Source organism: Euleptes europaea, chromosome 5 (genome assembly GCF_029931775.1).
Source record: "Euleptes europaea isolate rEulEur1 chromosome 5, rEulEur1.hap1, whole genome shotgun sequence".
Taxonomy (NCBI): Eukaryota; Metazoa; Chordata; class Lepidosauria; order Squamata; family Sphaerodactylidae; genus Euleptes; species Euleptes europaea.
The window spans coordinates 584,173-610,446 of NC_079316.1; the positions used below are offsets into that span (position 1 = coordinate 584,173).

At 53.4% G+C, this 26,274-nt stretch overlaps 1 protein-coding gene across 1 annotated transcript in view; it reads right to left on the minus strand.

The window, feature by feature from the left end:
* Positions 1 to 5,999: 5,999 nt before the first annotated feature.
* The window catches only part of OPA1 (OPA1 mitochondrial dynamin like GTPase), a 43,536-nt gene continuing 23,261 nt past the window's right edge, over positions 6,000 to 26,274 (minus strand). The window contains exons 18-29 of the mRNA XM_056850250.1: positions 25,335 to 25,399; positions 24,528 to 24,604; positions 22,961 to 23,126; positions 22,427 to 22,579; positions 21,385 to 21,493; positions 19,967 to 20,046; positions 19,031 to 19,171; positions 17,107 to 17,223; positions 14,901 to 14,994; positions 14,332 to 14,442; positions 6,909 to 6,989; positions 6,000 to 6,042 (exon numbers count right to left, since the gene is read on the minus strand). Of these exons, the coding sequence (XP_056706228.1) occupies positions 6,922 to 6,989; positions 14,332 to 14,442; positions 14,901 to 14,994; positions 17,107 to 17,223; positions 19,031 to 19,171; positions 19,967 to 20,046; positions 21,385 to 21,493; positions 22,427 to 22,579; positions 22,961 to 23,126; positions 24,528 to 24,604; positions 25,335 to 25,399 (1,181 nt within the window). The 3' untranslated portion in view covers positions 6,000 to 6,042; positions 6,909 to 6,921. The remainder of the gene's footprint in view (positions 6,043 to 6,908; positions 6,990 to 14,331; positions 14,443 to 14,900; positions 14,995 to 17,106; positions 17,224 to 19,030; positions 19,172 to 19,966; positions 20,047 to 21,384; positions 21,494 to 22,426; positions 22,580 to 22,960; positions 23,127 to 24,527; positions 24,605 to 25,334; positions 25,400 to 26,274) is intronic.

Consider the following 26,274-nt stretch of genomic DNA (forward strand, 5'->3'; position numbering starts at 1 on the left):
AAAAAAAACAAAACGAAGGAGTAGACCCCGGTGCGCCGCTCCGAGTCCGGAACGTGTTCTATGGCTTGGATGTCCAGTAGGTGTTGAACTGCCATTTGTGTCCCTAGGGCTTTTTCTTGATTGCGAGAGACTGGAGAGACTAGGTAACGATTTGGAGGAAAATTTTGAAATTCTATTTTGTGTCCTTGACAGAACAGCTGACGTGACCAGTTGTCTGTTGTGGAGGAGGTCCATGCTGCTGCGAAGAGATGCAGCCGCCCCCCACTGGGGCCAAGCTGGAGTCATTATTTTCCCTGTTTGTCTCCGAACCTTGATGATTTGTCTGATCCCTGCCCACTGAATGAGGCACCTTTTCCAAATCTAGAGCCCCTTCTAAAGGATCCCCGTCTGGAATTCCAGGAGGTCCTTCTTCCATCTGGTCTAGTGGGATGTTCTGAAGGGGCGAAAGGAATGAGAGAAAGATGGTTTCCCATCCTTTTTGAAATACTTGGGCAGGGCTTTCTTCTTGTCCTTGGGCTCCACAAGGATGTCGTCAAGTTTTGGACCAAACAAGCGGCCGCCTTCAAAGGGGTACCCCAGAAGTGTGGCCTTTGAGCCACAGTCGGCCGACCAGGATCTGATCCAGGCTGCCCTCCTAACGGCAGTGGAAGCTGCCAGGGACCTAGCTGTGAAGGATAAGGCGTCCAGGGTAGCATCTGCTATGAAGTTAGAGGCCTTCAGTAGACGTTTTAGACCGTCCAAGATCCTTTTGTTGCTGGTGGAAGTAAGTCAATAATTTTTCTGATCCACATAATACTGGCTCTTGCTACCAAGGCAGAAGTGGCTGATGACTGAATAGATAAGGCGGCGGCTTCGTACGCCTTTTTGGCAGCATAATCAATTTTTCTATCCAGCGGATCTTTAATACTGCCCGCTCCATCCTCTGAGATTAAGCCTGAGGACTGGAGGTCTGTCACAGGGGCTTCCACTAAGGGAACCTGCAGGAGTGTCATAGCTCTGGGCTCCAGGGTATATAACTTTTTAATGGAGGCTGGCACCTGTTTGCTAGACATTGGCTTCTGCCACTCTGATTTTACCAAATCTTCAAAATATTCAGGAAAAGGGACCGAGTAAGACTTGGTTTGTAACCGAGTAAAAAACTCCTTTGAGCCTCTAAACTTAGCCTTGCTCTTAATAGCCTCAGTGTCTTCATCTTCATGAAAATCAAGAGCAGACATAACTTTACACAGAAACTGTTGATAATCCTCCCCCGCAAATAAGCGTGGATGAGGATCCTGGCTAGAATCCCCCCCTCTTTTTCTTCTTCGGAAGAGAATTCCCCTTCTTCTCTTTCCTCGTCTTCCCCAGAAGAAATGTGCTGAGTAATAGCCTTTTCCAGGTGAGGGGGTTGGGACCTCCTAGCTGCCTTAGAATGCCAGGCAGGGCTGGGACCCTGGGCTGCAGGCTCTAAGCGTACTAAGCTTCTGGAGGGGGAGGAAGCCCTAGAACTGGAGGGACCCCTGGAAGACATTTCACCCAGAAGAGCAAATTCCTCCCGCAGAGCCCTGCACATTAATTCCAGCATTCCTTGTTCGCTTGCCCCCCCGCCGATAAAATGGAAAGAGAGGGATGCACAGTACCGGTTCCGACGTCCAAAAGCAGAGCTTCCAGTGGAGCCGGCATTACGGACTGGTTGCTCCCGCTCACCCTCGTCACCTTCCAGGGACAAATGGGGAGGTTCGGCGGCCATCTTGTCTGCGCGCAGCTGTTTTGCACCATTTTTCTCCTCAGCCTCCAAGTGCCTTCTCTTTGTCCGTGTGTCGCCGCCGCCGCGGTCCCCGGCCATGCTTTTCCGTTGCTCGCCCCGGCCGTTTTATGTCGGCGGGAAGGCAAGAGCTCCGTGGACACAGCCTCATCTCCCGACAGGAGCTCCTCTCCGGAAAACTCCTCGCTTGCCGCCATTTTCCCTCGGTAAGGGGAACAAATGGATAGACACGGTAGGAAAAATCGAGACGAGGCGAAGACAGTGGGGGGCACAACAACTGAGAGGGGGGACAGCGACGACACGAAGGGATTAGTAGAAGAAAGGATTTAGATAGGAATTGTATTCAAAGTAGCTGCGGAGCGCGCTCAGAAGCTGCTCTTCCCTTTGAGGCAGGAATAGAACTGGGAGGGCGTTTCCGGCGCGGGACAGGAAGCTGAAAAAACATAAGAACCTGCCTATCCCTGAGCATAGGAACGGAAACCCCCGCTCGTAAGATGTCCTCTGATCCTCAGAGAGAGAAGCCAGGGGTTCTCCACTATGTAAAAACAAACAAAGGGGATTACCGCACTTTGTATTCCCAGCAATGTATTAAGAGTTTGAAAATGTTGTAAAAAACATCGCTTTAAAAGGGTTCTTGGATACCATGGCTTATAAATGGTTGGAAGAAGTCTTCAGAAACGCTTGGCTGAGATGTGAAAAGGGAAGCCTGCGTGGGCCCCGGGGCGGGGGGGGGGGTCGCAATCCTCCCTCCTCCCCGGGAGAAAGTCCCAGCAAACAGAGGCGTTCTTCAGCAGCTTTGAAAGAATCTTCTGAGGATTTTCATTAACTGTATCTTCTTCTCTTCTGCTCCGGTTTTTATCTGTCTTAAATGGGGCTTTGAGCGCTGCTCCCCATTGAGTGCACAAAGAACCCTGAGAACACAACTGCTACTAAGAGGAAGAGCTGGTTTTTATACGCTGACCTTACCTATCACTTAAGGAAGAATCAGACCGGCTTACAATCACCTTCCCTCCCCCTCCCCACAACAGACACCCTGTGAGGGAGGTGGGGCTGAGAGAGCTGTGACTAGCCCAAGGTCACCCAGCAGGCTTCATGTGGAGGAGTGGGGAAACCAACCCAGTTCACCAGATTAGCTTCAGCCGCTCATGTGAAGGAGCGGGAAATCAAACCAGGTTCTCCAGATCAGAGTCCACCGCTCCAAACCTCCGCTCTTAACCACCACACCAAGCAGTCCAAAGGCCCCATGCTGGCTACAGGGAGCATCTAAACACTCTTTCTGCTACTGCAGAAATGTAGCAAAATGTTCACACCAGGCACTTAATATAAGCACATCGTTAAGTTTTCCAATTTTGACCGAACCACCCCGTTCCCCACCCCTCCTTTCCACCCAGCTGCTTTTAGAAATCAAATGGCAAATTCATGGGATAATTTGATGGATGAAACATGGGGTAGTGCACGATAATTTCTGTTTGAACAAATCATGAGATAATTAAGTAATTTTGTTTTAATATAGTTTGAAGTAAAACGTAGCCAGACAGACTCCCTCCGCATACTGGCTTCTGATAATTAAAAGCAAAAATCCATTTCCTTGGCGCTCGGAGACAGCTCCGAGATGAAACACTCCCCCCCTCGGTGTTTTACCAAATGCAATTCCTTTCCTCTGGTCTCACTGAACGGCTGAAGGCACCTTAGGAAGGCCCCCACTGCAGCCGGCCTGCTGAATTCCTTCTCCTTTCCCCACAAGCAAAAATGGGGGGGGGAGTAAGGAATGCAGAGGGGCCAATGGTCCCAAGGACCACTGCCGTGTGGGTTCTAGTTGGAGAGAGAGAAAAAGGTGCCACTACCAGACACTGTCCTTCAGTGTTACTCCTCTGAAGATGCCTGCCACAGCTGCTGGCGAAACGTCAGGAAAGAAAATACCAAGACCACGGTTACACAGCCCGGATAACCTACAAGAACCAATGAACTCTGACCGTGAAAGCCTTCGACAATATTTTGGTGCCACTACCATTCAGCGCAAGCCGCCTCCCTGCACTGACACCCATTCCAAGCCACAAACAGATGCCAGGACCAAAGCAGGGCCGGCCTTTGCACCGCCGGGGAAATGCTTTTGGGTGGGACCCAAGTGCTCCAGCCAGCCAGCCAGCCAAGCAACGCTTCAGCCCAACCCTTCATGACTCTGCCTGGGAGCCCGGGGCAGGGATCGTGGGGGGCTTCCCGGCAGCCCAAGCAGCCAGCCCACGGAGGGTTTTTCCCTGCACTTGACAAAAGCTGCCTTTTGAAAGGAAAAAGGGCACCCCCAACTTTGCAGACAATAAGAACAGGGGGCCGTCTGGTGGTTCCAAACCTGTATTTATTTTATGTTCCTTCAATGACATCAGCATTCAATAAATAACTTTCATGGGACACGTCATGCTAAGTTTCAGATCAGCAGTCGAGAAGTGATACCCAAAAGGTGCAGCAGGGAGCAAAATGAAGAATGAAGACAAAGACCGGCCTGCCGGGGGATGGGGGTGCTTATACAGGGCCAGCGGCTCACAGCAAAGCTTCACAACAACACAACACTGCCTGTCTGTGCTAAAGAGCTCCTGGCCGGCAGCCCCCCCCCCCCCCGAGGCCAGAGGATCCCCGGCAAGGGCCACTCTCTCTGGTTCCTCACACCATCCGCAGTACGGCCAGCTTAACCAAGAGGGCCCCAAATATTCCCTTCCTCGACTTTCTAGGGTTCAAAAGACCGCCGGACTCCACAACTCCACTGTGTGAGCGAAGACGTGAGCGCTGTCTCCCAGGCCACGGCAGCTCAGCTCAGTGCTGGACACGAGAACATGAGGGCCGTTCCCCCCCGTTTTATCTTTCTTTTCTTTTTTTTATCATGGGAGCAGCTGCTTTGTGCCACCCCCCACCCCCCAGTAAGTTTAAGAGGGCAGAATGTGTGTGTGGGGTACCAGTTTCTTATTCCACACACTCCGTAGGAAGTGAAAGGAATGAACCCGATCCTGCCACCCCCTGCAGCAGTGGGGCCCAATCCACCATGGAACGGCTACGGCACAGGCTCCACCGGAATTAATGGGCACTTAAAGCGCAAAGGCCTGCCTCTGGAGATGACTGTACCACAGCACAAGAAGAGACGGTAGCCATGGGGGATGGGGTGGGGTGGGGGGTGAAGGACCTGAAAAGAGTTGCAGAGGAGTAGTCCACTGGCGGAAGCACCTCACTTGGAACGACTGCAGAATGTTGGGGGTGGCACAACGTTAAGCAGCTCCTCCCAGGGGAACTGTTTGTACGCAGGACTTCACCATGTGGATCAGGCCTTGCCAAATGGATCAACGCCCTCCCCCCACAGTTAATGGAGAGATGGAGACGGGACCCAATTCACAGGAGGAGGCCCAACGCACAAGGAGTTAATGACGCAGCCACGGGGGTCTGGGAAGAGAACAGGACGAGTCCTAAAACAAGACAAACTCATCTTCAAGTCTCACCCCAAGTCTGACCCACGGGGTCCAAAGGCTGCTGCTGGACGGTCCTTACCCAAGAGCCTGCTGCTGCCGCCGCTGCCTCCCCAAGGATCTCCTTCTGGCAGGGAAGCTGCAAGGACCCCCTCCGCCCCCCACACTCAGCAACCCCGCAGATAGATCCGTGAAATGCCGACTGGCCAACATCCTGAAGGAAACGGAATGGCCGATTCCCTCTGCAGGAAGCCCACCAATTGCCGGCCAGGGCTTCCCCCCTGGAGGTTTGCTGGGAGGGCCCGACAGACGATCAGCCGTCACTGCCATGCTTCCTGCTCAAGTGCTTTAATCACAGCCACAGTTACGCTCCAAGAATCACCATCTCTTAAAAGCAAACTGACCCCCTTAGAGGATGTCTCAACATACAGCATCAGACAAAGAAATGTTACTTAGGTCTCTTCAACTTATGTACAAATGCTAAAATTTCATTTTAAGCTCCCCAGAGTTTTCAGATGAAGACCAAGATGGGCTAAAAAAAACCCTAAGAGATGGAGGGCAGCCACCTCCCCCTTCCCTCACCCCTCCCCAAAAGAACAACTGCAAACGTTTGGACTCTGTCCCCCTGCCCATCGCAATGAAGGCCCAAGTGTCAGCTGTGAAGGTGCGATTCTCCGTCCCAAAGCAAAGAAGAGCAGGTTGGCCCCCTCCCACTCCTGGGGAGACGGCCACGCTTCCTTCGTGACTCTTCCACAAACCACCGCAGTGAGACGAGGACCAGAGGGATGCCACTCAGCCGTTTTCAGGGAAGGGCGCTCCAGGCGAGGGCTTGGTCTTCCTGCAGACGGTCTCCTGAAAAAGACATCAATGAAATGCATTTCTCAAGGCAACGACAGAGGAGGCACCCAGCACTGGGCCCGCTTGTGCCGGCTTTCAGACGGCCTAAAGAGGAGGAGGGGGCTCCACACGTCAGAGGCCAAGACGGGGCAGCGCGGACACAGCGACCACTGCCCCTCCAGGCAGGGCTGCCAACCTCAAGGGGGGCCCTGGAGATATCCCGGAATCACAACTGCTCTCCAGACTCCAGGGATCCGTTCCCCCGGAGGACATGGGGGCTTCAGAGGGTGGTCTCTGGGCTGCTGCACCCCTGCCGAGCTCCCTGCCTTCCCCAGGCTTTGCCTCCCTTCAAAGCTTCAGGAATTTCCCACCCTGGAACTGGCAGCCCTGCCTGCGGGTCACCTGTTGTCCTCCCCGCAGGCCTGAGGCCCCCACAGGGAAGGCAGCAGCATAAACAGCTAGAATTCTGCAAGCAGAAGTGGGGGGGGGGCAAAGGGGAAGGCACAGGGAGGGAGGGAGGGATGCCCCACAGAAAGCAATGGCCAGGAACACTGCGCCGGTTTCGGGAGAGCCGGGTTTGAGCCTCACCGCAGCCAGGAAGCCGTTCCCTCAGCTCAGCCCCCTCATATGGGTGTTGAGGTGTTGAGAGAGTAAGCAAGCCAAGGCTTGTCGGATGGAGTAGGCTGGTTCATGCAGCCACCCCCAGGCCCCTGCCCGGCCCCTGAAGAGGAGTATGCCCGGGGGGAAGGGGGCTCTGGCCAGGGCAGGTGGTCGTCCCACTTCTGGCAAAGGATTGCACAGCCAGCCTCCAAGAATCATGACCAAAACAGAAAAAAAGGGGGGGGGCTGTCCAGCTCAGGATGCCGGCACAAGTCGCTCACCTCTTTGAACCGCCTACTTCTCTTCTTGGTGGAGGGCTTCAATGAAGGCTTCAAGTTTCTCTTGGATCTCCCGAACTTTTTCTGGAAAGAGGAGCGGCCGGCTGTTAGAACCACAAAACGGCCTCTGCTGGGGCCGGCGACAGGCTGGCCTGGGCGGAGGGCAGCCAAAGGCCTCTCCGGGGCAGCTCCCCTCTCCCCACCCCCACTGGAGGGATAAAAGCACGGCCCCCTCACCACACACAAGGCAGGGAAGGACGGAAGAAGGGCATCCCTGCTGGGCCAGACCAGGGAGGGTCCCTCTGATCCAGCATCCTGTCCCACACCGTGAGCAACCAGTTCTTCGGGGGGCGGGGGGGGGGGAATAAGCCGGGCAGAGAGGCCGAGGCCTCCCCCTGAAGTTGCCTGCTAGCCCTGGGATTGAGAGGTTGACTACCTCTGAAGGTGGAGGTTCCCTTTAGTCACCATGGCTAGCAGCCACTGATAGGCCTCTCCTTTGTGACAGAAATGACACACAAGGGAAAGCCAATACAATCTGGAGTTACTTCAACGAACAGTTCCCAATTCCTGAGCCATTTCAAGCAGGCCAGCAGCCAGAGATGCTTTGGCGAGGGGCCCCCGAGTGCATGGTGGGGGAAGTCTAGGGTTTGCCAAGTCCCCATCGTCCTAAACCCTCACACCGTGGGTCCCCAAATACTAGGCAGGCAGAGGCACCATTCCTATGTAGTGAGGGAAAAATTTTCTGCACATGTACAGAGTGCTTTATAGTCTCAGAATTTAGAGAACTGATTATTCTTGGTATAGATTTATTTAGATCCTCCCAAAAGCTTGGCTTTTGTGTAGCCAGAGGTGAAGGTGCTCAAGACTGCCTGGGTAGGAGTCCCCCCCCCCCCCCCCGCCCGCTGGTGTTCAGTGGCAAAGTGTTTCCTGCTCTGTTTATTAAAGCCTGCTTGAGCAGTGTGTCTCTTCTGTTCTTTAGCTCCATTCCTGGGGGGGTCTTGCATTGGGGGGGAGGGTGGCTGGGGGACAGGAACATGACTGTGGTTGTTCAGTGGTGAGGAAAAGGCATTCTCTGCCCACGTTCTGCACAGGAGAGAAAGCGCTCCTTCCCTGGAGGTTTTTAAGCAGAGGCTGGATGGCCATCTGTCAGCAATGCTGATTCTGTGACCTTAGGCAGTTCATGAGAGGGAGGGCATCTTGGCCACCTTCTGGGCATGGAGTAGGGGGTCACTGTGTGTGTGTGTGTGTGTGTGAGGTAGTTGTGAATTTTCTGCCTTGTGCAGGGGGTTGGACTAGATGACCTTGGTGGTCCCTTCCAAATCTATGATTCTATGACAGAGCGTGGGAGGCGAGGGGAAGCCCGTGCAGTTGGCTGAATGCAGGGTCCCTGGAGCCGAATCCCCAGGCCGGGCCACCAGGCAGCCAGTGAGGGCATCCATGGAAGCAGAATCCCTGCCTGCTTTCTGAACCTTCCTGCTGCTGTTCCCCAGCAGATGAACTTTCTCACCCAAAGCCCCCCCACCCCCCTGCCAATGTCTCCCCTTCTGAGTGTCACTCACACTCCTCAAAGCCCCGGCCGCCCCCTTTCTCTTCCCCTGACCTCTCTGCCCAAAGAGTTCCTCCGGATGGGTTCTGCACAAACAACGTTCTCTTTGATAGCCTTTCAGGGTAGAGTGAAAGATACGAATACCTAATTCTTGTAACACCTGTTAAACAGCAATCCCAGCAGCCGAGAACCAAAGGCACAAAGCCCCCGGCTTCCAGCACGGCCACAATGAAAGGCGGGCGGCCAGTGGCTCTGAATGCCCATTCTACTCCCCATTTACTCAGTGTTGACTCAAAAGATGAACGCCCCCCGCCCACCGCCTGCACATCGGGCCATGAATATTCTCATAATCCCCTCTCCCAACACCCCGTAAACCTGACTGACACAGAATGAAGAAATCCCCTATTCAGAAGCCTCAAGAGACCCATTCATGCTGGTGGGCTCTTTATCCCCACATGAAACAACCACCCCCAGCCCACTCGTTTTCTTTGCGCTAAGCCTCTGATGCCGGCTCTGAGGGGCTCGAAAACAGACTAATTGACCTGTAATTAGGATCTAAATACTCATCACCGACACAGAAACCAAGCTCCGAGGTGAAGCTGGCTTTGGGTCGACAAAGGACTGAGAGAAAACAGTTTCTAAAAGATGTCCTCCCAGCTCCCACTGGCAGAGCTGCTTTGCTGCAGCGCAGGAGTGGCGCAACGCAGAACGCCGACCCACCCAAGGCCTTTCCGCAGAGTTGGTAGGCAGGAGCTCACAACTGCAGGGCCCCGTTTGCAGGCCCTGCCCTATCTGTCTTGTGGGCACAGCTGCATGAGACGGAAGAGGGTGATTCTGCTCCTCTTCCCTCCTCAACCCGGCCCCCAGACCCAGGAGGGCCCCCCTGCAAACCCAGGAATCAACTTTCCCAGAGTTGATGGTACCAGCACATTTCACGGGCGGCTGCATTTGACCTGTTTGATCACGTACGGTGAGAAGTCCCCAGGTCCACCAGCCCTGCAGAGACCAGAGAAGGGGAGGTAGGAGGAAAAGCTGCTGGAACTGAAGAGATCCGAACAGGGCTGGTGCCCCACTGAATTCTTTTGTTAAAATCTCTTCCGGTTAACTTCAAAAGGTAGCCGGAATGGTCCGCACTAGATTGGCTAGGCTCAAGTCCAGGAGCAGCCGGGAGGCCAACAAGGATTTTTGGGGAGCCTGAGCTTTCGAGAGTCAGGGGCTCCCTTTGTCAAAGGCTCATTTGGCGAAGGGAGCTCTGGCTCTGAAAAGCTCAGACCCCCCCAAAACCTTGATGGTCTCCCAGGCGCCCCTGGACTCGAATCCAGCTGTTCCAGTTAATGCTTCACATTTCTGAACCAGTTTCCTCTTGTTCACACACTATTCTTGACCCAACAGGAAAAAGCCAAACTTTAAAGAGAAAACCACCCAAGCTGTCCTTAAAGGGACAGATCATCATCGATCACTTGCCACGACAGATTTATAATAAGAGCCCCACCCCGTTTCTTTAAGGCTGCAAAACCAGATGGGGAGTGAATGGACAGCCAATGGGTCACGAAAACACAGGGGAGGATCCGCTTGTCTGCTACATTTATGTTCCCAGCAGGAAAAAAGGGGGGGCAAGACGGAAACGGCATGGCCGGCTGCTGGAAGAGGCCTTTCTTCGGGCAGCTACAAAGACCATGGCTGTTCCTCGCCCGACTGTCAAAGGCTGGCTTGTCAAAAGGCCTCCTTCCACAGCCCCGGCTGGCAAAAGAGGCAGAGGCAGCCCCGTGAATGGGGGGAGATTCCACAACAATTAGCTCATTAGCGCAATGAAACCTTGAGACAAAGGGCGGCCAAATGGAAAGCGCCCCCATGGCATTCCTAACAGCGCAGGGAGAGCCGTCCTCCTCATGCATCACTGCAACAGCGATGGTTATGACCGGCCTGAAGGGAAAAGGAAGAGAAGGGCTGGAAACCCACTAAAAAAAAAGATTATGCCGTGGCGGCACACGCCCTGGTAACATCTAGATTAAGCTACTGCAAAGCACTTGGGGGGGGGGACTGTCCTTGAAGAGGGTCCGGAAGCTGCAACTGCTGCAGAAAGCTGCGGCCTGGACACTACATGGGTCGTCGGGACCCCACATCATCCCAGTCTTGTTCCCTTCTGTGCTGGCTCCTCGTTGGCTTCTGGGCCCAATTCAAGGGGCTGGTATTGACCTTTAATGCCCCACCCGGCTCGGGACTGGCATATCTGGAGGACTGCCTTCTCTCATACGAACCTCCCAATGCCAGTGCAGGACGAGAAACCATCCTTTAAATATCCTGGCTAAAACTCATTCATCATCTTGCAATTTCCAAGCATTCAACTCTTCCAGTGGTCTCCTCCACCACACCTGGCCGTTTCCAAAATTAATCCCAACCCGTGCAAAGAAGTCCTTCCTTCTCAGAGCCTGGATCTTCCTTCCAGCCCCTGCATTTCGCTTGCTACCTGCCCACTCCCAACTCTAAAACTCCACCATGTCCCCACCCCCAGCTCGGTCACCTCAGCTAAAAAGGCCCTCGTGGGCTTGCTTTTCCTAGCAGCACCTGCCAAGCCCTGGGCCGCACGGGCAGCTTGGCTGAGCTTTCCAGCATCCTGGCTCCTTCAGGGTGGGGGGGGATCAGAACCAGACACGGTCTTTCCGGACAATCTGCGGCACACCACTTGCTGGCCTGAGCAGCTGGGAGAGGCAAAATACCCAGCCGGGAGCAAAGACGGCGCTTGTTTCTAGCATGCAATGTGAAATGAAGGTTTAGGGGCTTTCCCAGTTCTTAGACACGCTGGTCGGGAGCAACGTCCTGGGTCCTCATGATGAGGGGCACTTGGTTGGCTTTACAGGCAAGAGCCTCTCCCAGCAGCCCGGCCAAACAACAAGAGGAGGCCCCTACCCCCCAAGGCCAGCAGCTCACAAGCCCTTTGCTGGCTTCCACGTTTCGCCTGCTGGTCCCAGCTTCGGCATCCTCCGCCCTGGTGCTCAACTCGGAAGAAGGGCTTCTCCCTGGAGAAACCCCCCTGCTTAGCCAGGCCTTACTTTTCTATTGAGAGGACTGACAGGCTGCCCCCCCCCAGACCTGCTTCAGGCAACTCACAACCAAACAAACCAACAAAAACAAATCCATAAAACAAAAGGAAGAAGAACAAGCCAGGGCATGAAACAAACAGAGCTGTCTTCAACGATATGGAGGACACCGCCTTCTTCAGGCTGGGGGCAGATCATAGAATCATAGAGTTGGAAGGGACCACCAGGGTCATCTAGTCCAACCCCCTGCACAATGCAGGAATTTCACAACTACCTCCCCCCCCCAACACACACCCCAGTGACCAGAAGATGGCCAAGGTGACCTCCCTCTCATCATCTGCCTAAGGTCACAGAATCAGCATTGCTGACAGATGGCCATCTAGCCTCTGCTTAAAAACCTCCAGGGAAGGAGAGCTCACCACCTCCCGAGGAAGCCCATTCCACTGAGGAACCACTCTAAATGTTAGAAAATTCTTCCTAATGTCTAGACGGAAACTCTTTTGATTTAATTTCAACCCGTTGGTCCTGGTCCGACCTTCTGGGGCAACAGAAAACAGAAAGAAGCTACAAGACAAAAAACCCAGTAAAAAGCCTGGCAGGTTACAAAACGTTTAGGCCTGGTGCCTACAGGAAAAAGTAAGGTAGGAGAGACTCAAGGGGAAGGATGTTACAAAGGGAAGGTGCCACCACCAAAAAGCCCTTCTTTTCTGGCAGTTACCCGCCTCACTTCTTGCAGATGGGGGTGGGGGTGAAAGACCTCTACCTGAGACCCTGAAGAGCTGCTGCCGGTCTCAGTAGATAATACTGACTTTGATGGACCAAAGGTCTGATTCAGTACAAGGCAGCTTCATGTGTTCAGGTGTTCGGGGCTATCTGTGTGTGAAGCAACAGCCATACAACAAGCCAGAAGGAAGTATCTGTGCTAATCCAAGAAGCAGAAGAGGAAAAACCCCTCAAAAGGGAAACGGATGAGGAGGATTCTCCCGCCAGGGCTGTTAGGCACCAGTGGACAAATAAACAGCCTAGTCATGCAGCAGGGATGGCCAGCTGGCATCATGGGAGCCTTTTGCAAGAAAACAACCATGACTCCGACCAAATTAATGTACAACTATCGTAAAAGCCCCACTTGACAAATGTCTCTCAGTGCCGGCACTGCATGAAACGCATCTTGAAGAACGGTTAAGCGAAGGGGAGGGCTCAGTTTGCAATGCGGTGGCAAGGAAGAATTTGATCAGGCGACAAAGACAGATTGGAAACTGCTACAGGAGAGAGGAAACAAGGCAGCAAGCCCAGGCAAGCCGTGGAGAAGCAAACGGAACTGTTCAAACCACCACTGGCTGCTGCCTGGGCGACGCTGAAGTATCCCCTGGCAAAGAATGGTAAACAGAGGCGGGAGGTCAGGCATGTAGCAGCAAACATCCCCCCCACCCTATCCTCGGGGCACCGGCCCGCTCAGAAAGGGACCCTCCCCAAGGCAGCCACCTGCTGGCCCCTAGAGGTGAGAAGAGAAAGTGGCATCTTATCACCGACGGCTAGATTTTCAGCAAAGCCATTCAGAAATTACGGAGGGAAAATGCCTCCACAGCCATCAGAGATTGCGTCAGTCATCCCGGCACCTTTTGTTTAAGCAAACCAAAGCTTTATTTGTGGATAGAGAACCCTTATGAAAGCCAAACGAGGCTCCATGGATGCAGGCATCCGAGCTGCTGCTGTGGCTCTCAGCTGCGGCCTGGCGCAAGCCACGGAAAAAGCCCTCTAAACAATGGGAAACCGAGCGCTGGCGTAACCCTGGTAACGGTGCTAAGCCTTCTGTTTCAGGAGGCAAGCCCTAACAGGACAGAGGCTCTGTTGACTGGGAAATTGTTTCAATCAGGGATTCAACTGCAGATTAAAAACAAATGTTGAATGGGGTAAATCCAAGGAGGCATCCTCAACCGCCGCTACACGCCATGCACAGAACATCATGAGAGCACTGCTGGATAAGACCAGTGAGGGTCCCTCTAGTTCAGCATCCCGTCTCACACAGGGGCCAGCCAGTGACTCTGGAGGGCCAAGAAACAGGGCATAGAGGCGGAAGCCTTTATAAGAACACAGGAAGAGCCCCGCTGGATCAGACCCAGGAGGGTCCATCTAGTCCAGCATCCTGCCTCACACAGAGGCCGGCCAGTGACTCTGGAGGGCCAAGAAACAGGGCAGAGAGCCCAAGGCCTTCCCCTGATGCTGCCTCCTGGCACTGGGGTTCAGAGGTTTACTGCCCCTGAACGTGGAGGTTCCTTTTACTCACATACATACATAAACCTTTATTGGCATAATAACAGCATTATAGCAGGCCAGCTTAGCCTAGCGGCTCCTTGGTCAAACCGTGTCAGATAATTGTCTCCTTTTAGTCACCATGGCCACTGATAGACTCAAAAGCTTGCTACCGCAATGCCATCCAAACATCTGGGTCCCCTTAAAAGGTGTCCTGCCATTAAATCGGGCACGCTTGGGACCCTCCAAACGGGTCCTACAGCTTCTTTAGCAGCTTGATGTCTGGCAAAGGGCGCTTTGGGCTCTTGAATGTCCATACTCTGAAAACCTTGTTGGTCTCAAAGGTGCTTCTGGGCTCGAACGGAGCAGTTCCACTGCCGGCCCCCATGAAGCCATCCAGCCCAGAGTAGAGGGGGCTTAAATTAGTACACCCCAGAGGGCATCAGCACATCCCTCGCTATGAGCGGAGCCCACCGGAGGAAGGAAGGAAGAGTTCAGTTTCTGCCGGCAGCTTCCTGCGCGTGTGTGTCCGTCCCCCGCCCCCCGCCCCCCCGACGGGGCTGATTTGTCTCTGAGCCGAAGAGATACTCACTGAGGTCCTCGGCCAGCTGGACTCTTTTCCCAGTTATGAGCTTCATCTTCTTTTCATAATCGTCCGCAAAATCCTCCAGCACCTCCTTTACGTTCTTCTCTAGGCGCCTCACTAGAAAGAAGAAAATGCAACATTTCAGAACATTTTTTAAAGTGCATGCACGCACACTCGGTGGGGGAAGCGGGACCCAACTTCTCACTCGTGGCAACTGTTCCTCCATCTGTCCGTCCCGAGGTCAGTACGGAAGAGCCCCAGAAAGGAGCGGCTCGGCTGCCCCTGGCAACGCCCTTCTCGCCATCCCAGGGCCCAGGCCCACGGCAGGAAGCCTCCGTGGATCCTGGGGCAGCCCAAGCCCATAAGCAGAGCAAAGAGGGGTGCGACTCGGAGTTTTTCCAAGCACCAGTGCCCCCCCCACCCCCCGGTGCGCACTGTGCAGCCAGCTGGGCCAGGAAGCCCACAGCAGCTAGAGTGCCCGGCAGCCCCCCAACCTCAAACGAAACTGAACGGGGGGAGCGACTCTAGTCCCCAACTCCCGCCCACCCACACGCAGCCCTGTAGGCAGCCCTCACCTTCCGTGTTGGCCAGCTGCTGCCGCAGGGTGTTGGATGTGATGGCCAGCATCCGCTGGATGCGCCAGAAGAGGACCACGTCGTTGCATTCGAGCTGAAAGAACCAGAGGCGGAAGGAGGGTGAGGCAGTGAGGACAGGCGATCCCAAGGCTGCCTCGGCAAACAGCAGGAGCTCCTCCGGACAATGAGCGCGCTTGCGCACACGGGACAGTTTCCCCACCTTTGGCTTCTGGTGGACTGACTTAAATCCGTTATCACCATTTAGATGCTTTCTAAATAGAAATTCCTACTATAACCACAAAAACACAATGAGATCTAAAATTGGTCGGGGTCTTCACACAGCTTCCGAGGGTAGAGAACAATTATTTTCTATGATTTTAGAAAATGATGTATAATACGTCGCATATTTCTAAGTACAATAATGCCCATTATACCAAATAGGACATCAGAAGAGCCCCGCTGGATCAGACCAGGGAGGGTCCACCTGGCCCAGCATCCCGTCTCGCACAGGTGTCTCTCGTGAACTGCAGACAGATCTGCCCCCCTGGAATCAGCAATAGCTCTTCCTTCTCACCTGCCTTCCTTCTCACCAGGCCTTTCCGCCTGCCACATAACTGCCCCACCCTTCAAAGAAGCAAACAATCTCAGTCCTAAGCAAGGGCCTGCAGCAGTAGCTAGTGGGTAGATCCAAGGTAAAAAGTCTCCCCCGCCTGGGCTGTCCTGAATCCTGATTTCCAGCCATAATATATGCTGACAACACAGAGGATCCTCCCCCCAATGTCTTTTCTCAACAAGCCAGAGGAGCTTTTTGGAAGGTCATACAACAGAACTGATGACCCAATTAAGAGATTACAGCTGCATCCTCCCACCCCTTCAGGGAAGGAAGGGGATCTCCAGAACCTGGAGCACACAAGGAGGTGCTGGATCATTTGCTGCTGCGGCTGCTGTCTGGTTGAGTTGCCCGCCGCTGCCCCAGGCTGTACACTAGGGAAGAGCTTCCAATCCCTGCTGGAATGCCCAGGAAGCATCCCAAATCAAAATGCAAAACCCATGAATCCCACAGGGCTTCCTCAGTGGAAGAGTTCTTGTAAGGGGCTCTGGTCCTGGCCCGCAAAGGGGCCTTGGAGGGCAGAGGCAGCAAAATCGAAATCGTGGAAAAAAGGAAGATGAAGAACCTCCTGGAGCCTTTCTTTGAATATCAGAAGAAGAAGAGTTGGTTTTTATATGCCGACTTTCTCTACCACTTAAGGGAGACTCAAACCGGCTTACAATCACCTTCCCTTCCCCTCCCCACAACAGATACCCTGTGAGGTAGGTGGAGCTGAGAGAGCTCTAACAGCTGTGACTAGCCCAAGGTCACCCAGCTGGCTTCCGCTGCTCATGTGGAGGAGTGGGGAATCGAACCTGGTTCTCCAGATCAGAGTCCATCGCTCCAAACTACTCCTCTTAAGCACTACACCATGCTGGCTCTCATAAGGTTTGTGCCCCGAAGCTGCCCATCTAAGCTCTGCAACTCCCCCCAACATAAAGTTTACAAGGATAAATTGTGCCGGGGGGTGGGGTCGGGGTCATAGAACCTTAGAGTTGCGAGGGACAGTCAGGGTTACTAAGTCCAGGATCCTTCGTTCACAGGAGGCGGGGGGGGGGGGGGAAGGAGCAGGGCTTGGGGGTTCTGAGCACCGTCCTTGGCACCTGGCAGAAGGCAGAGGAACTGCCCTGGGGCCCAGCAGGCTAGAGCAGTGCCCCCCCCCCCCCCAGGACCCTCCCGCGTCCTCCCAGCTGTCTGGCTGCAGAGGTCATCTTCATTTCCATTGCCCAGTCAACCTCTTTCCGGCCTCTGCTAACTACCACATCCTCCAAAACAGGCTGGCACAACTCCCTCCTCCGCCTTTGAATCATCAACTGGAGCCAGTAGGAAGGCCGGGGGGGAGGGGGGGCTGGGTTGCATCGGATGCCCCGGCAGCTGCAGACAGACAGATATTCGGTGTGTGTGTGTGTGTGTGGAGCAGCACCCTGGGAGGGGACCCCGTGCAAGGGCAGCAGGAGGACAAGGCCGCCCCCTAGTGCTTGCTCTGGGCAGCCCAAACCCACCAGCAGCCTTTGGACAGGCTGAGCAAGAAGGGGGCCCCTTTGGGTGCCTGGCGGCAAGAGGGGGCCCCGTTGTTCCCCAAGCGCACATGTGTCGCCCGCCCGTCCCTCTGCTCACCTCCGAGTCCACAAAGTGCCTCTGGTAGTAGTAGAAGCCCCTGCGGCACAGGTTGCAGTGGCCCAGGGCCCCTCTCAGGAAATGCCGCCTGTACACCTGGTGCCAGGTGTCCTTGATCTGGGACCAGAAAGAAACACCCAGTTAGTTCGCAGCTGGGCAGAGAAGCACACCCTAATCAGCCCCCGCTGTGGGCCACTGTGCAGAAAGTCCTCCGTTTGCAAGCCACGGGGAAGACCGGCCCACCGCTGAGCCAGTCATGCTCGCTTGCACCGTGGCCCCCTCCCACCGCCTGCGCCGGCAAAGAACGTGAACCAGTGCCTTGTGATCCTCCCAGCAGGAGAGGCCTCAATGTCGCCAGGTGGCGTCTTGCACACGGCTGGGCTGCGACTGCTGCCCGGAAGCACTTTTGAAGGATTCCGAAAACAGGACCCTGCTCAGCCTCTCAAGGGGAGCAGGTGGGGAAAGTGATTCCCGGGAGGGAGCACCTCTCCCATCTGCTACTGCACTTTGGCAGGCTGAGACACACCAGCTCCTTGGGAAAAGCTCAATCGGGCGGAACAGCCAACCCTCTCTCGTGCTCCTGAGGGCCAGGCCTGCAGGGTCTTCTTATCCCACTTTCCAGTCCAGAGTGGCTCCTCCAACTGACGCTTCAGGCACATGTCATCTGGGCAGGGGTTCCCTGCAGAGCTGGAAGGTGCTTGACCCTGCCCTGCCCTCCTGGGGCCACCCCAAAGATGCCAAAAGATAACATCCTTCCCTACACAGCTGAAGCCCCCACAGCCATCTCTCTTCCCATGGGAATCGGTGTCACGCGCAAGGCCGGCTGATGGGGGCTGTGGCGGCTGCTCCGGGTCTCACTGGGCTGAGAAAAGAGTTCTGGAGCTCAACTGTCTCTGCTGTGACCCTCCAACAGCTCCTCCCTTTCCCTCCAGGGAGCCCCCCTTTTTTCCCAAGAGCACCACAGTAAAAACACCCTCAGAAGGGCAGATCCAGCAAATCAAGGAAGCCAGCCAAGACCCCTGCCCCTCATTCACCCGTTACTGATCTAAGCCGGAAGAACACAGTTCCTGACCCCGACCATGAGACAGGAAGGCCTTAGGCAGGAGGAGAAGCCCTCCAATGTCACTGTCACTCCTCACCTACCTGGCACCCAACAACTCCCTCCCCTTCTCTCGCATCTGTCTGTCGAAAGCTCAGACCCCGAAAACCTTCTTGGTCTCTATGGTGCTCCTGGACTCGAATCGACCTGTTCTACTGCAGACCAACACGACAACCTTACCTGAAACTACCTGGCAAGCTCTCTGAGACCAGCTGGGGGCCTCAAGAACTAGAGGCCGAATGAGCAAAGATCTGCCAACGCTCACAGGAACAAGCCCTGATGGGTGGTTCATGGCTGGTCCTCAAACCCGTGCGTGTTCCCATGCACGCACAAAGTGCTGTCAAGCTGCAGCTGGCTTAGGGCGACCTCTCAAGGGGTTTGCAATACGAGAGACGTTCAGAAGTAGTTTGCCACTGCCTACACATAGCAACCCCGGGCTTCCCTGGTGGTTTCCCATCCAAATACTAACCAGGGCTGCCCCAGCTTAGCTTGCAAGATCTGAAAAGATCAGGGTAGCCTGGACCATCCAGATCATAGCAATAAGTGCCATCAAGTCACAGCGGACTTGTGGTGCTCCCATAAGGGGTTTTCAAGGCAAGAGATGTGCAGAGGGGGTTTGGCCACTGCCTGCCTCTGCATAGCGACCCTGGAATTCCTTGATGGTCTCCCAACCAAATACTAAGCAGGGCCGGCCCTGCTTAGCTTCCGCAATCTGATGAGATTGGGCTAAGCTGAGCCATCCAGGTCAGGGCATGCGTCTGTATCTGAAGCCCATCTTTCCCCTCTTAGTTCGAGTCACAATCCTTCTGCTGGCAGGGGCCTTACCAAGCATGGGTCTACTGCCACCCCTCGGGCCTCAAGATTCTTCCGGACGGTCGTGACCTCATCATTTGCAAGATACGCTGGATGTTCTTCGTTGCACCTGATCATCTTCTCGAGTTCGTTTTTTGTTTCATTACGAATGCCCTGCCGTATAAAGAAATGGCTTTAGATTCTTATCCCACCCTCATTTTCAGTGGGGGTGGGGGGGTGCAAGGAGGATAACAAGGCATTTTTAAATGTTATTTGTATGTAAGTCCCCCAGCAGAACTCAAAACAAGGTCAAATCCTAACAAGCCCGAAAGAGTTTCAAGCTCCTTGGACTCCCACCTTCTCACTTCCCTCCCAGGGCCCCAGACCTACAAGCCAGCCCAGGACAGAATGGCGAACCCTCCTGATTTCATGAGTCTCTGGGGAGGTTTCTCAGCAGGGCTCTCTCTGCCCCTGGCTGACCACACAGACAGGATAGCCAAGGGGATTCTGCAGGATCACTTCCCCCTCCCACCACCAACACTGTTTGCATCTTGTAATGTTTAACTGGCATCAGGCGGGTACGTATTGGGAAGACTGCTCTCTGCGTTGGAACTGAAGTGGATGCCAGCTGGCTCTGGAGATCACATCAGGATACAGAGGGCAGGCACAGCCTTTGATGTGTGGTGGTGGTGGTAAGGGTGTCATCTGGGGCTCCAAAGCTCAGCAGAAGCACCTGGACAGGTGCAGCACAAGCCAGCAGCCTCAGCAGACCCCGGCGCTCCTGAGTCATGTGCAGCCATCCCTAAATCCGATTACACCACTCTGCCCCCCCCCCCCATGGGAGCTCTCCCTGACAGGCCAGGAGCGCATCAAGGGATCAGCGAGCCGGCTGGAAGCCGGGCAGCATCTCGGCACAAGCGAGGCCTGAGCTTTACAAGCTTCCCGCACAAACTTCTCGCTTCCTCCCACCTGTTCTTTAGAGCGGCTTATCCAGTAGAGCCACCTTTTCTTCCAGTCGGGGCCCACCATGTCTTCAATGACGGATTCAGCTGGACAAAAACACACAAACAAGCTTGGATACTGTCACACAGGACAGCATGGGGCCCATTCCAGAGACAGAACAGCCCCCCCCCTCCACCCTGAGCCCCATGGAGGGAACCGGATGCTCAGCCCTAAAGGAGCCAGCTTGGGGGGGGGGGTTTCGGATGAAGTCAGCGACAGGTCCGTTGGCTCCTGCTGGTGTGAGCAATTCAGCAGCCCCCTCCCCGGCTATTTTCTCAAGCAAAAATGGTCCCAGATCGCCCCATTTTGGAGTTGTCCATTTTAGAAAAAGAAGCTTTTGTTAGTCACTTTGAGAAGGTTATTTTCACTGTGAAAAGCAGAATATATATTATCTAAGGAAATAAATGCACACGATCGAAGTGTGAATATATACAAATAGATGCCTGGCTAAGCTGAGTCTGGCCTACAGGAACATCAGGCAGCTGCTGCGGGATCAGACCAGTGAGGGTCCCTCTAGTCCAGCATCCTGCCTCCCACGGGGGCCCAACCAGGAACCAACTTAGTCCTTTACAGCCAGGAGCTCATTTCACAGAGCACCCACCCAACAACCTGCTCTGTGGGGAGATCAGCACACATGGGCTGTGGCTCTGTGGTAGAGCATCTGCTTGGCATGCAGAAGGTCCCAGGTTCAATCCCCGGGATCTCCAGTTAAAGGGACTAGGCAAGCAGGTGATGTGAAAGACCTCAGCCTGAGACCCTGGAGAGCTACTGCCGGTCTGAGTAGACAATACTGACTTTGATGGGCCGAGGGTCTGATTCAGCATAGGACAGCTTCATGTGTTCATGCGAATACAAATACATGCGAAGCTGCCATACACTGAATCAGACCCATGGCCCATCAAAGTCAGCATTGTCTACTCAGACAGGCAGTGGCTCTCCAGGGTCTCAGGCAAGGAAGTGTCTTTCATATGGACCACTGCCTGGTCCTTTCAAATGGAGATGCCAGGGTTAGAACCTGGGAGCTTCTGCATGCAAAACACAGCCTCTTTCACTGAGCCATAGAATCTATTCCTTTCTTTCTGAAGGCAACTCCCTACTCTTCATCTCTGTAAATCTAGATTTAATGTTTAAGCAATACCAGGTAAATCTCACATGTGACACTGTGCAAAAACTCTGCATATCCTCCCCCCGCCCCAACACACACATTTCTACCTGAAATGGATACCAGAGCAGAGACTGAAGAAGAGAGCCTTCAAGGCAATGACAGCAAAGGGAGAGGCCCCGTTCCTCCCTGAAGCAAAAGACCTCCGTGAGGGACACGGAGGAGAACGTGGCTCTGGTATCCTCCCCCACCCCCCGGTTGCCCCCCAATAGGCAGCACTTACTGTCTTTCAGGCGACTCTGAAGCGTTTCCTCCATGAACTGAATGGCCGCATCCCACTGCTGCTTGTCTGAAATGGAGCGGTCTTCCAAGGCGTTGTGCTGGATCACCCTCTGTCAATGCACAGAGCGAGCGTTAGGGCCGGCTCCTGTTCAGCCCCTGACCTGCTGAGGCATTCTGAAGCCACCTGTGAGGGCGAGGGAGCTCCAGTCGTGCAGAAACATAGCCATTGCTCCTTAAGCATGTCTGGGGGTAACGCAAGTGTTTGACAGGAAACCACTGCAAGATGGTTCACTAAAACGGCTGCTCCGCTAGTAACTTCAGAGAGGAAGAAAGAGAAACCTGGGCCCGTAACCCACTTTTCAGGAGGCTGCGGACTGAGAGACTACGGAGTCGCATCCACTGCATAGGAGGCAACTGGCTAACACAGAGACTCTTTACATGGTAATATTAGTCGAACGGCTTTATAGTTTTAAAAGTGGAGATGCAAGCCTTGTTGGAAGAGTTGCAATGTCTAGCGTGCAAAGGAACAGAGAAGAAGCCCCAGCAGGGGGTGGGCAAGTGGTCAGCTAGTTAGGGCTGTAAGGCTAGCGACCTTTCCACCCTTTTCACACCTCTTGACTGTCCTCAGGCTGATACGCTCAGGGACTATTTTCTCCTCCTTCTCGGAAGTCATTCTACCCTCTCTTTCCCTTCTCAGCTGGAGGCTCTGTCTCTCAGCTTTCCTATCCCAAAATGTAGTTCCCTCAATAAAGAGCAACTTTATCTTTAATCAGTGAGTCTGATGCTTCTCTGTGTATTTAGCACTCTGCCAACAAACCTCACCACTGGGTTGAACACACCTCCAATACCTGAACCAATGTGCTTAAAAGAAAAAAGAAAAAGAAAAAAATCATGGGGGTGTGATCCGTCACTGATTCAGCTGGGACATGACATGAATGAGAATTCCCAAAAGCAGTGTGGAAAGGCACACCCTGCCACAGTGAGACAGACCCCTCCCTCTGCCACACGGCCTAAATCCGAGAGAAGGCGAGAGGAGGCCCTACCAGGCTGTCTTCTGCTCTCTCGTTCCACTTGTGCCGCTTGATGCTCTCCTCTTTAACCGCCTGCTTCAGTTTGTCAAAAATGTCATCATGTTCTTTGCCCTTCTGCTCTGTCATGAAACGAGAGAACTCCTCCTGCAGGGTCTCCCAGGCCACCTGGAAAGAGTGGGTGGAACGAGTCGTTTCATTTCATTTAAGAAAGCGAGCATTTTAAGTACGGCCAAAGGACTGTGGGAAGGGAAGCTAACGAGGGAGGTGGCGTTCTTGAACCAAGTTGCACAAGCCAGCAGCAGCGCGCAAGTCTCCGACCCAGCCGTCTCCACTTCTGCACCCCTCCAGCCTCTGCCATCTACCTCTGGGTCAAGCCACTGGATCACCTCTCCAGAAAACCAGAACACCCACTAACACTTCCTGCCCCCACCTCTGCGGTGTGGCAAGAGCCCCAAAGCCTCCATCTGAAGAGCGGCCCCTTTCTGCACCTTCTGCCTCGCATGGCACAGAGCGCTGGAAAAACCACCTGTGGTCATTCAGACTCACCTCCACGGCTTTGTTGGGCAGCTGCTTGTCCGTCCACTGCTTCAGCTTGATATCCACCGTAGTGTTAAAAGTCCCCGAATTCGTGGTCTGTGCTGCCGGAAGGTAGATGTTCTCTATCACGTGTGTCGAGACCCTCTCCCACAAGGTCTTCTGAAGCATCTCTTCCCTAAGAGGCGGGAGGAATTGCACGAATTCACTGCCTATCCCTAAGGCTGAGTAAAAGGCTTACTTTGTGGGAAATGCTTGCTGCAGCGCAAAAACAACCAGCCCTCAAAATACGGATGCAACCCTCAGGCTCTGCCTTCCTTGTCCTAGGGAGTGGTGAAGACTGCATTTCGAAAGCAGGACAGCTGTTAATGCCCCCCACACCGGGAGATTCAAAAGTAGTGTTGGGGCCCATCAGGGGAGCAGATCTCTCCCCCACATGCAACCTCATGCCTGTCAGGATCCTCTGGAAGGATCACTGGAGACTTCTTTTCAGCCCTTTCAAGAGAGGGAGTCACGGAACTCCAGCAGTTCCTTTATCGCTGCAGCCACGGATCTCTGCTCTCCCCCAAATGAAGCTGAGTCCCAGATGGCTGGCTCCACTCTTCCAAAGCGGAACAGGCAGTCAAGTTTGGAAATCTTATAAAAATCATTTATGAGAACTTAAAAGGAATAAAACATCTTGGAAATTAAAAATATACATGAGTTGCTATGCTTCGGCTCCAGAAAGGGTTATTTTTAGGGGGGGCTGTGGCCCAAAGCACAGGTTTTTTTTTAAAGATACAACAACCCATCTCCCAAATGCCTGCCCTGAACTCAGCCACAACCTGGCCTGCCAGAGCAAGGCGTCACGGAACAGGCCTTGCCCGTAAGGTGGGACAGAGGGTGGTTTTCCTTTCTTGCAGAAGACAGACCTGCCAAAGGAATTGCATGGCACGGCTCCCCTCGTGGCCATACCCAAAAATTTCAACATTCAGAAGGTTTACAGAATTTAAGGCTATTGTGCAAAATAACCACACAAAATAACTTAATTTGTAAATGGTATACAAATGGTATACACTGTCCTTCAGTGTTACTACTCTGAAGATGCCTGCCACAGTTGCTGGCGAAACGTCAGGAAAGAAAATTCCAAGACCACGGTTACACAGCCCGGATAACCTACAAGAACCAATGAACTCTGACCATGAAAGCCTTCGACGGTATGCAAGAAGTCACACTGAATTTTTCTTAGGAAGCAAAATCAGAATTCTGTTTAACACATATTTTGAAAAAGACACTCCCTCTCTGCTCATTGCTGTAACTCCTTGATCCAGAGCTGTCAACAACATACCAGGATTTCCCCTAGGCGAGCAGCAACATTGCCGGTGGTCTACAAAAGGGGCAGGAGTCACTCCACTTGTTCAGGCCTCTAAAGCTAACAAATATGGTGTGGGGGTGGGGTGGGGGTAGATTCCAGGAGGATCAGAAGGTATGCACTGCATGGCAAGGGGATCACAGAAAACTTCTGGGCATACTATGTTAGTCTTTGCACCCTGCTGCACCACAGAACTAAGACAGAGGGAAGATAGATTAATGGCTGTACCAGTGCTTTGGCGTCACCTGGCTCAAGCTTATGACTTCGTCAAGAATTTCATTCTTCGCTTTTTCAAACAGCTCATTCTAGACAGAAAAAAAGAATGTACAGCCACTGATTAAGATGGAAGAAGGTCCCTAGTTCAATCCCCCGCATCTCCAGCTAAAGGGACTAGGCAAGTAGGTGATGTGAAAGACCTCTGCCTGAAACCCTGGAGAGCCCCTGCTGGTCTGAGTAGACAATACTGACTTTGATGGACCAAGGGTCTGGTTCAGTATAAGGCAGCTTCATGTATGTGTTCAAGATGCTCATGCTAAGTCAGGTTTAAGAATCTGAAGTTGCATAACATATTTTTAGTCTAGGCACATTCACCTTATATAGCTGAAGCGCTCCAAAGGCTTTTGACAGACTCTTTCACATGAACACATGAAGCTGCCTTATACTGAATCAGACCCTTGGTCCATCAAAGTCAGTATTGTCTACTCAGAATGGCAGCAGCTCTCCAGGGTCTCAGGCAGGGGTCATTCACATCACCTACCTGCCTAGTCCCTTTAACTGGAGGTGCTGGGGATTGAACCTGGGACCTTCTGCATGCCAAGCAGATGCTCTACCACTGAACCACGGCCCCTCTCCCAGCCCAACATGCAAGATTCCTGGTTTACCCTGACCTGCCAGGGATTGAACCTGGAACTGTCTGCCATGGCTCTGCCCCTGAATTATAGGAAGCAGCCAGAGGCAGGGATTCTCCTGCTCTTAATGGTGAGGCTGCCCACATGGGCATCCAGGAGGAAGTCTAGACTTCCTTGCAAGACTTACCCGGTCGAGCTCTCGCAAGCGGGGGTAATTGTTCTTCCATTCCGTCTCCAAATTAAAACGTGTTGCTAGGGGAAGGAAGCATGGGGAACACACATGAAGGCTCTCCACTGTCACCCACTCTAGCGTGCAGAACTGAACCTGTGTAGCATTTACCCCTTGATTACAGGAACAGCGCCTGCAAGCCAGAACTGAGAACACCAAGAAATGGCAAGAGAGGCACCAGAGGGAGGCCATGCTGGTCTGCAGCAAAAGAAGATTCAAATCCAGGAGCACCTTAGGGACCGACAGAGTTTTCAGGGTCTTTTGAGAGCCACAGCTCCCTTCATCAGATACCACATTTCATCAGGAATGTATTTTGGGTTACCGTACAACATTGGGAGCTCTCTCAACCAAGAAGGCAAATGCTATAATGCGCAAGGTGTGCACAAGCATCAAGACACCTGTACAGGTTGAGTATCCCTTATCCGGACAGCCGATATCCGGAATGACCCAAAAACCAGACTTCTTTGAGCTGGCGTGCAGACATGACTCACAGGCCCTCAGCAGCAGGCCAATATGCTCTCTGATGATTCAATAAACACAAAATTATTTAAAATATTGTTTTAAGTTACATTCAGGATGTGTGTATAAAGCATATATAAAACATAAATGAATTTTGTATTTAGACTTGGGTCCCATCCCCAAGGTATCTTATTAAGTTTATGCAAATATTTCAACATATAGACCACTTCTGGTCCCAAGCAGTCTGGATAAGGGATATTCAACCCGTATGATGCTTGTTCACAAAGTATTAGCATTTTACCACTATGTAGCTGAGGCTTCAACTGTGTTACACAACTGTGTTACATATGCATTTAATTCCTTTTGCGAGGGGCAAGCCTGTGGTGCCAAACACAACCCCCCCAGGGCACCCTCTCTAAGCCCTGCTGTTCTCTCACAG